This window comes from Leptonychotes weddellii, unplaced genomic scaffold (genome assembly GCF_054177405.1).
Source record: "Leptonychotes weddellii isolate Sample4059 unplaced genomic scaffold, ASM5417740v2 HiC_scaffold_2936, whole genome shotgun sequence".
Lineage (NCBI taxonomy): Eukaryota > Metazoa > Chordata > Mammalia > Carnivora > Phocidae > Leptonychotes > Leptonychotes weddellii.
The window spans coordinates 2,837-13,023 of NW_027888901.1; the positions used below are offsets into that span (position 1 = coordinate 2,837).

The window sequence follows — 10,187 nt, forward strand, 5'->3', positions numbered from 1 at the left end:
ATTCCTATGGCTAGATCCAAGTTAGATCCTGCCTTGTCAGTTCTATACCCACACATGGATCCATTTCCCTAAAATTCCCTATTCACCATGTTACTTTTGTGTGCAAGAAATTTCACTGGTACTTTGCTTATAATAATAGCTTCTTTTCCAGGCAGTAGTGTCCCTAATTCTATATCACTGCACTGCCTTTTTTTTTTTTTTTTAGGTTTTATTTATTTATCTGTCAGAGAGAGAGAGAGAGCACAAGCAGGGGAAGGGGCAGGCAGAGGGAGAAGCAGGCTCCCCACTGAGCAAGGAGCTGATGCAGGACTGTATCTCAGGACCCTGCGATCCTGACCTGAGCCAAATGCAGATGCTTAACCGACTGAGCCACCCAGGCGTCCCCACTGCACTGTTTTTAAGGGGCCAATTTCTCCTCTGTCACTTAGACCCAGCATGCTAATTCCTAAATTTGTCATTTTCCCACATAAATGACCTTTTATCTCCACAGAAGGCTTAATGAAATCGGAAATATGTTACAGGTCACAGAGCTAACAGATAAGGTACAGATTCAAACCAAGGCAGTTAGTTCTTATGCTTTAGGGATAGTTCCTCCATTAATACCAATGAAAACACTAGGGAAAGTTTAAAGCATGGTCCTTGCCTAGGTCTCTTGGAAGTTCCATCTCTACTATATTACAGCTGATAAAAACATGTTTTTTATATTATTTAATATAAGTGAAATATAGCATCAAAAAGCTCTGAGATTATAAAAATAGCAGCCTAGACAGGTCCCCTCCTTGGAGTTCTACCGTGCCCCTACTCACTCTATCAATCTTCTTGCATTTCCCAAGAGTACCTCCATCTGCTCCCTTGTTCTGAAGACACTATTCAGTTCCAGAGTCTATTTTCCCTTCCTAGAAGTAACTGCCCCTTGAAGCCTCTCTTATCTTGCAGAATCTTATGAGTCTCTTCTCTATCCTCCCCAAATAACCCCCTTCCCTAAAGAAGTGCTTTCTTTTAGCTGAATCAACATAAAAGATAAAGACAGAGAGAGAAGACAAGGATATTCATTACAGAGCACAATTTTTATTTTATTTTTATCATATAACAGTTGGGTCTGGAGGCAGGGCACTGTGTCCGTCTTCAGGAGATGGACTCTTGGAACTCAGGTCCCTCTGGTAAACACCAACACAGTTGGACCAGCACCTCAGTGGTACTTGTGGGCCAGAGCATTTGCCACGGCAGCTGTCAGCTTCTGCCAAGCAGCCTGCATGTGGGGGGTAAACTCCTTGCTGAAGTGGGTTGCCAAGACAATCGATATCATGTTGCCTAGAAGCTGGGGAAAGAGTAGGATAAAAAGAAAACAGTGTCTAGTGAACAGAAAGTTTCAAGCTGGACACATCAATTTTCTTCCTGATAAGAGATTGAGCAACTTTCAGGGCCATGCTCCCACAAAAGTGTGCCATAATATGCTGGACATTGGCATCAATATGACTCCCAGCCCTGTACCTCCCATTGTGTTCTATCCTTCTCTCATTTGCCCTGGCAACTTCTGAGCCCAAAACATTGCCATGAATGGCTTCTCTTTTCTAGAGACTCAGTCTTTTTTAAAAGTAGGATTATAGGACTGTAAGGGGACTCAATATATATAGTTTAAGTCCCCAGATAATACATTCATTCAAATTGTCTGTACACTCACATGACAAAGAATCTTGAGCCATGTATACAAGAGCATTTCATCACTGCTAAGGGGGTGGGGGGTCAGACTGTCCATTGAAGATTGCTCTTATATTGTCTTGCTTAGTCCTGGTTCTAAACTCAAGAATCATGTAGAAATGTATTCATCATTTTTAGAGAAAATTTCAGTTACCAAAAGTAAGATGTTCTTGCTATAATTGTATTCTCCCAGCCAAAAACATTTAACTCAGTTTTGGCCAGTGTTCTTCACACATGTATTTTTTCAGAAATGTAAGACAGCTAGTGGCCTCCTCTGGTCATAGTAATTACCCTACTCGGTCTTATCTATGACCTTTGGAACAACCTAACTACCAAAAGCAAGCCCTTCCTTGAAATATAATGTCCCAAAAAATCCTTTTATGGGATCAGACTTAACAACCTGTGTTTTCTAACATATCCACCACTGCAAATATCTAGGATGAAAGACAAAGCACAGGCATGCCCAGAACTCACCTTGAAGTTCTCAGGATCCACGTGCAGCTTGTCACAGTGCAGCTCACTCAGCTCAGCAAAGGTGTCCTTGAGGTCATCCATATGTTTAACAGCATTTCCAAAGGAGGTCAGCACCTTCTTGCCATGGGCCTTGACCTTGGGGTTGCCCATTATTGCAGACTCAGAGGACAAGTTGCCAAAACTGTCAAAGAACCTCTGGGTCCATGGATAAACAACCAGGAGCCTATGGGATGATCACAGTCACAGATGAGATGGGAAATCAAAGTAGGTAAGAAAACCAACCAATACCCCTTCAGGAATACTTTCTGCCTTTCTGCCCCCCTCCAGGGCCTACCTTCCCAGGACCTCGCCTCCAACCAACTCCACATTCACCCTGGCCCACAGGCTAACAACAGCAACCTTCTCCTCAGCAGTAAAATGCACCATGGTGTCTGGGAGCTTACTGGTGACCAGTAGTGTGCCAGAAGCGAGTCTGTGTTGGTATTTCTCTATGTGGCCTTTTATTCCTCATTTCTAGTTTCCAGGCCCTCGCTTCTCCCAATGAAATGAGACTATTGGTCAAGGGTAGGTTGTCACCACCATGGGTGGGGTTTGGATAAGGGAGGGTCAGCAGGATGGACATCTGGGTCTCTGATAGCATTCAGTGGCTCTATCAGGGGGTTCTGCTGTCCTTTCCCCACCGTCTACTAGGCATTTCCTATCTCAAGCTCCGCACCCCATTATCCTTGAGGTGACCTTGTAGGCTGACCATGAGGCATGACTAGAATTAAGAGGGGTAAGAATTAGAAATCTGTTGGGCAATGTGTCAGGTGTTTACAAGATATCATTCAGTTGTTCACCTTGGGTATAAAAGAAACCACAGCTTTTCTTGGTCACCATTTTTTCTAAAACTTAAACGGGGCTTATACTTTTATAGTTCTTATAAGTTCTTATACACATGCAGGCTGCTTGGCAGAAGCTGACAGCTGCCGTGGCAAATGCTCTGGCCCACAAGTACCACTGAGGTGCTGGTCCAACTGTGTTGGTGTTTACCAGAGGGACCTGAGTTCCAAGAGTCCATCTCCTGAAGACGGACACAGTGCCCTGCCTCCAGTCTAGCAACAGTTCAGAAACAGGACAGGTAAAAACTAGATAATTAAGAGAACTAGTATTACATGATTGTGGTTGAGTTCTATTAAGATATATGTACTTGTTTGAGTACATTTTTCCACTCTGACTACATAGCAGTGTCTCTGGCCAATACCATGTATCCACTCATTTGTGTCAGAAAATGCACAGTTGAGTACTGGGAAAAATTACATGTTCAATGGAGAGAATATGAGACTCTGTGGCAATAATGATTGATTAAGGCAGTTGTCTTTGGCATTTGCTGGATCCACACTTCCTTGTTGTGCTTAACTATTCCTCATATCTAATGAGGCAGAGGCAATCTTCACTGACAGTATTCTACACACTACTGTCCCTGTCATCTAAAGTACATTGGTCTCATGCATCTCAAACAAGCATTCATTGTTCTAAACAAGGCACACTTCCGGGGAGAGAGGGAATGACTTATTTTATTTTATTTTTTTTTCTCAGAGTTTGTTTGTTTCTCCCTGAGACCAATCTCACTAAAAAAAAAAAAAAAAAAAAAAAGAAATAATCTCCATGTGTATTTACAAAGGTACTCTAAAATTTAAAGAATTCGACTCAATATATTAGTGTTGAATTTCTGCTATTAGAAAAGAAATCATTTGAGATAGTGAAAACTTTTATCAATTCATCTTGGAAAAAAACTTATATTTAAAATGTGGATTGTTCTGCCATTACTATGCTTGGCAGTTTACTGTGGTGCCTTCTGAGATGCAGAGTTTTTCTTATTACCTCCACCTGTGTCATTCATAAAGATTAATTGAATTGCAGCATTTGAGAAATGTCATTGAAAAATATCTTTTAAAAGTAGCAAAATGATCAAAAGAATAAAATGTAGAAAAACAAACAAAATAAAATGTGGATAAGAATTGCTAAGGTGCCAGGAGCTAGTTTACCATGACAGACTTGATGGATGATCAGTGAGCTCTGAGTCCCAAGCTGTGATGATGTGAATACTTTGGTACGGAGATATAAAAAAAAAAAAAAGTGTGAATCAATCCCAAAAAGCCTTTTTCAAGAGAAAAAGTCAATGAAATGAAAGAAAAGCGAGGAAACTCTGACCACAGTCAGGAATCCCAGCCCCCCTCAGCCGTGGGCGTGGTCTGAGGGAACGACTCAGCGTCCACACTCTCTGACGGCCCTGGTGCTTGTCTCCCAGGTGCATACACACTGCAACCCCTCAGACTCAGGGGCATTTGCAACTCTGAATGTTGGCAAACAGCCTCCCATCTTCCCAGCAAACCAGATGGTGATTCTGGCAATTACCTCTAACTCCTGCTTTTCTCTCATCTTATCTAGACAATTACTTCCCAAGACTTTTTGATTTCTCTCCTTCATGGCTGTTCCACACTTTCACTTGACTTCCATGCTCACTGTTCCCACTGTTTTCTGGAAGCTTATCACATCAGTGTTAGCTCATCGTCATGGTCATCTAACAGTTTTACAGTCATTCATCACATATTTAAAATATCGGGGCACCTGGGTGGCTCAGTCAATTGAGTGTCTGCCTTCAGCTCAGGTCATGATCTCCGGGTCCTGGGATGGAGCCCCGTGTCGGGCTCCCTGCTCTGCAGGAAGCCTGCTTCTCCCTCTTCCGCTGCCCCTCCTCCCGGGCTCATGCTCTCTCTTTCTCTCTCCCCCTCTCAAATAAATAAAATCTAAAAATAAAAAAGTAAAAAAAATAAAAAGCAAATATCTACTGAAGCCAATCATGCCATCCATCATTCTAAAAACTGGGAATCTTGGAAAAACAAAACAGTGTATATAGTGTCATCAAGCTCACATTCTAGGGGGCAGAGGAGACTGACACTAATAATTAAATCAATGAAGAAGAGAATTTCAGATGGGTGTTATATGACAAGAAAAAAAATGCATCTGACGACATAGTAGCAAGCGACTAGAGAAACATAATATAAGGATAGAGGTCCTAAAGGAAGTTACATTTGAAGAGGGACTTTAATGACAAGATGGAGCCAGGCATAAGTCGTTTGGCAAAACGAGTTCCCAGAAGCAGGCAAGGGCAGGTGCAAAACTCAGGGGCTGGAGAGAAAAGGAAAAAGAAAGAAAGAAAAAACAAACTTGACATTTCCTTTAGAGAAAGGCATTATAAGGTCTGTGAGAGAGATGTTAAGAGTGGGAGGGAGCAGAGTTGGAGAGATTGGCCAGGCCACATGAGGGTAGAGCGGGTATTTTACCCTAAGGCATGGGAAACCAGTAGAGATTTGTAAAAGTGGCATTACTATGATCGCTAATCTACTCAGCACCCACAGCAGGGCTAATCTTCTAACTGTCCTGTTTATTACATTACAGCCTTGCTTATAACCCCAAATTAACTTCCAGCCCAACAAAAATTCCTGTGATCTATCCTCCCCAACTGCTCTATGCAATTTCTTTCCTTTTCCTCTTGATTTAGTAGAGCTCATGTGCTGCACTGAGCTGCCTTCTCAGCCTCTTCCCCACCTAAATCCCCTCCTCTCTGAGCACGTCAGAGGGCTGTCCCTTCTCTGAAACATTGCAGCAAATCTGCCCCAGGGACATGGTCTCTCCTGATGGCATGTAAGCAATGTACCATTCCTCTGTAGCTCTGACCACTTAAACCACAAAGTTCTTCCATAAAGCCCAAGGCCAGTTCTTTGGAGTTGATTTCAAAGAGTCATCTGCTGTTCAGACTTCCAACTCCTCCCATCCCTAATCTATCCTCACAAGGGCTTGTGACAAACCAGCTGCTTTTAGAAAACACTTCTTTCTTATCAGGAGAATGGAATTACAGTCCTTGCCTGGACCTTGACCTTTTAAGATCTGGGTTAATTTTCCAACGAAGAATCCCCACACTGAAACTCGACGGCCATCCAGATCCTTGGTCTTCACTGGAGTCTTCACTCAGGCCCATATAATTGTCTGGTTCAGAGTAGTTCTTGTCCCATGACACCAATCCTCTTTCATCAGAGTCCCTCCGCATGTCTTCAGCTTTAACCTGAAGAGCCCCCAAGTGTATGTTCTCCCCAGGTGTATGTCCCAGGCATACATTCCTTTCGTTGCCCTGTTTTGTTTTTTTATTTTATTTTCTTGCCAAAATCTTTACTTCATACAAAAATTGAATGGGGAAATTGTGCACTCACACACATACACACACACACACATACACACACTCACACTTACAGTTCAACATATAATTCCTGGGGTTCTCACAAGTTTAACAGCAATCGGAAAAGTAGAACTGAAGACAATTACTGAAGAATTCTTTAGCAGAGCACTATTATTACCATTATTATTATTACTACTGTTATTAACACTACCATTGCCATTGCTATTGTTTGAAAATAAAGCTGTTCCTGGTGACTCTACACTACTGGATCTCTGTGGACCAGGGCGTTAGCCACTCTAGTCACCATCTTCTGACAGGCAGCCTGCACCTGGAGGGTGAATTCCTCGCCAAAATGGTCTGGCAAAACAGTCACAAGCATGTTTCCCAGGAGCTGTGGAGGCGGCAAGAGGTAATAAATGCATACAATGAACAGAGTCCCAGGTGGGCCTCCAGGTACCTGGCCACCCAACTCCCATTCAGAACCACGCCGATGTCAATTTCCCTCATGCCTGGCATCTTGCTCGGTCACTAAATACAAGTGTGTTCTCCCTACAAGACTAATACGTGACCATGATTTCACTTTTTCTTTCTTCTCACCACCACCAACCTCGTGTTTTGTGGGCTGAAAAACAAAAATTCACAGCTTTCTTTCCATACGCACTCCAAGCCCCATGTTCTTGCCATTTCCCTCCCTCAGGGACACTCTGCCCCATTTCAGGATTTGTAGGATGTAAGGTTGAAACGGGTCTCTGGAACAATTTTGTACAAATATCCAGCCAATATATGAATAACCTTAACAATATATTCGTGAACCCTAGGTTCCTTCTTTATATGGAGCCAACATAAGCCTGCATAGTTATTTCTCCTTGGCCTTGTTTTTTTCTGCCTCCAGGAGGGAAAAATGAAACATAAAAAGTAAAGTTCAAGTTCTTTCCAGACCATTGCACTTACCCATAGTCGCTTTTCCTCACCTCTGTATAAGTCTCTTCTAAAAGCCAATAAGAGTTCAAAGAAGTCCCTCCAGATTTTGAGAAGCACTCCTTAGGCCCTTTGGTTTTAGTTCTGTCCCCTCAATGCCAATGTTTCCAATATGCCCCTTCCCACAGCCATCCTTGGCTGCAGTCAGATCGGTGCTCAATTGTCTGAGCTGTCACAAGGTTCAAAGCAAGAGGTTGTGAGCATCTCCTGGATTCACCCTGAAGGTCTCAGGATCTACCTGTAGCATATCACAGTGTAGCTCACTCAATTGGACAAAAGTGGCCTTGAGATCATCCAGGTTCCTTGTAGGTTCTCTGAAGGAAGTCAATATCTTCTTACCACGAAATTTCACTTGGAGTTTCTCATGATGGCAGAGGCAGAGGAAATGTTTCTGAGAACGTATCTGCCCCAACTCTTCCACATGCACCTTGCCCCATGGGCTTGTGATGATATCCTTCTCCTCAGCTGTAAAGTGAACCATGGTGTCTGGTCTGGGAGCTTACTGGTAATCACAGATGTGTCAAAAGTAGCTATTTCCTGCTGCTAGAATATGTGGCCTTTTATTCACCATGCATGAGTTACTGTCTCATTGTTTCCCCCAATCCCATGAGGCTATTGATTAAGCCTAGACTCTGAATACAGCTGTGGTATTTAGACACAGAAGAGTTTTGTGGTAACTTACATCTGTGATAGCGTTTTGGAGTCCCCCCACCCCACTGAATATGTGCTGTTCCCTGTTCAACTCAGTTATGCAAAATTTCTCTATTCACTTTTTCTTTTAGCTATTCTTTCTCCATCCCACGATAGAAAATTTCGGTGCTCTTTGCCAGTCTTCCCTGAAATTCTTGTCACTCTCCCAGACATGTCCTTCGATTAAAGCTAACAAAAATTAAAAAATTTAAAGCTAATTACAAATTCAGAGATTTTAGAGTTCTTTGGTTACCAGTCATGATGGTTTCAGTGTAAGTCTCCTTCAGTTAGCAGTGACTGCCACAGGCATAGTGATCTATTGACCTTGACTAGATCTCTTGTGGGCCAAATCTGGGCCATGATCCCTATTGCTCACATAGTCAGGAAGAAATGGTTCCCATAAAGCATCAGTTTGATTGCAAGAATAATGTTAGGTAATAAAATATAGGACTAGACATCTTATTATCTATGTGCCCATTTAAAGTAAAGCATGTCTGCTCCTCTGGGAAAAATGGTTTACCTCTGTATTTGCGTCTACAACTGACTATGTATATTTCCCACAGCACAAGGGTGTGTTCTAGCTAGGGGCCCAGGGTTTTGGTTTGGTGTAGCTCTTCCATCTCGATGAAAACAATGGTAGAAGGTTCACTGGCAGGTTGTGCTGATTTTAAAGAGCCAATGCTGATAAATGCTGCGTCCACTTTTCAGCTGGTCTTAGTCTGAGAATTTACATCAGGAAGCACTTCTTTTGCTTTCTCTCATGTGTGGTAAAGGCGCCTGGGTGGCTCAGGTGGTTAAGCATCTACCTTCGGCTCAGGTCATGATCTCAGGGTCCTGGGATTGAGCCTCGCATCAGACTCCCTGCTCAGTGGGGAGTCTGCTTCTCCCTCTCCCTCTGCTTGTCCTCTTGCTTGTGCTCTCTTGCTCTCTCTCTGTCAAATGAATTAATAAATTAAAATAAAACAAAATAAAATAAAATAAAATAAAATAAAACTCTGAAGGGGCAGAGATTCTTTTTTCTCTAATAGTCCCCGTAGTCATAGCTGTGACATCATTACACTTTAGATAATTTATTTTATTTTTAATTAGCTACAGTTTTTGACAGGACACACTTCCAATGTGAGAGAGTCAGGGTTCATACTAATTGTTTTTTCTCTGAAAGTGATGCATGATCTCAGATGCTATCTGATCAGGAGTCTTGAAGCTTCGTAAATCTGACTTGATTATTTGCCCCTAAGACTAGAGATCTGCTGATCGAATAAAAATGGAGATCAAGAAGTTACCTGTGAATTTGATTTGAGGGAATCTCTATCTTCAAATTATTTTTCTCCTAACATAACAGATTGTCCGAAATTGTATTATTATAAAATTGTAAAAATCTTTTCAGTCCTGATGATCTCATGGGAAGCTTATGTCTATTCATTGATGGAGACTCAAAAAGTTTAAAGGCCAGGAGAATGAAATTTATAACAACTCAATAGCTATTTTAGAGCTGTAAGCAAAAATTTGTGAATTCTCACCCCCTAATGATGAGATGGGAACATTTTTTGTTGGAATAAATGCATAAGGCAAAGAGTCTAAGGGAAACTCAGATTAGAGTCTCTTCAAGCGTGGAGCTTTGTGGGTTGAGTGTGAACAGATATTTAACCACATCTGATGTATTCAGTGCAGAGCCTCTCTTAGAAGTATGGCTCAAAGGCTGATGTCGAAGCCTCTGAAAGCCTTAACAAGTGAATGTGATTCTTAATTCTTCTCCTTCAGGCTGATGCACTTCTGTGATCCCTCATATCTGTGAACAACCTCCCCATGCTCCCAGAAACACAGACCGTGAGTCCGACAGTCATCTGTAACCACTGCTTCTCTCTTTGCTTTCAGAGCAACCTCTTTCCAAGGCTTGCTGACTCCTCCTTGTCCACAGCTGTTGCACCCTTCCATCCTTCCCATTTCTTTCTTTTTGTTGTTGTTTTTTTTAATTTTGTTTTATTTTATTATGTTATGTTAGTCACCATACATCATTAGTTGCTGCAGCATTTTATTTTTTTTAAGTAATCTCTACACCCTACATGAGACTCTAACTCACAACCCTGAGATCAAGAGGTGCATGCTCCACTGACTGAGCCACCCAGGTGCC

General features: G+C 42.2%; 2 protein-coding genes across 2 annotated transcripts; both read right to left on the reverse strand.

Annotated features, from left to right (window-relative positions):
- Nucleotides 1–960: 960 nt before the first annotated feature.
- On the reverse strand, nt 961–2,824 carry LOC145715758 (hemoglobin subunit epsilon-2). Its single transcript, XM_006732249.3, has 3 exons — nt 2,507–2,824; nt 2,173–2,395; nt 961–1,318 (listed from the first exon to the last, which is right to left on the reverse strand). The coding sequence occupies exons 1-3, from the start codon at nt 2,596–2,598 to the stop codon at nt 1,190–1,192; spliced, it is 444 nt and encodes a 147-aa protein (XP_006732312.1). The 5' UTR covers nt 2,599–2,824; the 3' UTR covers nt 961–1,189.
- Nucleotides 2,825–6,644: 3,820 nt separating this feature from the next.
- LOC115940574 (hemoglobin subunit gamma-like) lies at nt 6,645–8,100 on the reverse strand. The gene is made up of 2 exons (XM_031026955.2): nt 7,584–8,100; nt 6,645–6,779 (listed from the first exon to the last, which is right to left on the reverse strand). Exons 1-2 carry the CDS (start codon nt 7,845–7,847, stop codon nt 6,645–6,647), a joined length of 399 nt encoding a protein of 132 aa, XP_030882815.2. The 5' UTR covers nt 7,848–8,100.
- Nucleotides 8,101–10,187: the final 2,087 nt, after the last annotated feature.

What these genes read in the sequence shown, in the direction of transcription:
- LOC145715758 (XM_006732249.3), bottom strand. Translation starts at nt 2,598, where the DNA reads ATGGTGCATTTTACTGCTGAGGAGAAGGTTGCTGTTGTTAGCCTGTGG. An exon ending in GGAGGCGAGGTCCTGGGAAG is followed by an intron (nt 2,396 to 2,506) that starts GTAGGCCCTGGA and finishes ATCATCCCATAG; the next exon opens with GCTCCTGGTTGTTTATCCAT. An exon ending in TGGATCCTGAGAACTTCAAG is followed by an intron (nt 1,319 to 2,172) that starts GTGAGTTCTGGG and finishes CTCTTTCCCCAG; the next exon opens with CTTCTAGGCAACATGATATC.
- LOC115940574 (XM_031026955.2), bottom strand. Translation starts at nt 7,847, where the DNA reads ATGGTTCACTTTACAGCTGAGGAGAAGGATATCATCACAAGCCCATGG. An exon ending in TAGATCCTGAGACCTTCAGG is followed by an intron (nt 6,780 to 7,583) that starts GTGAATCCAGGA and finishes CCGCCTCCACAG; the next exon opens with CTCCTGGGAAACATGCTTGT.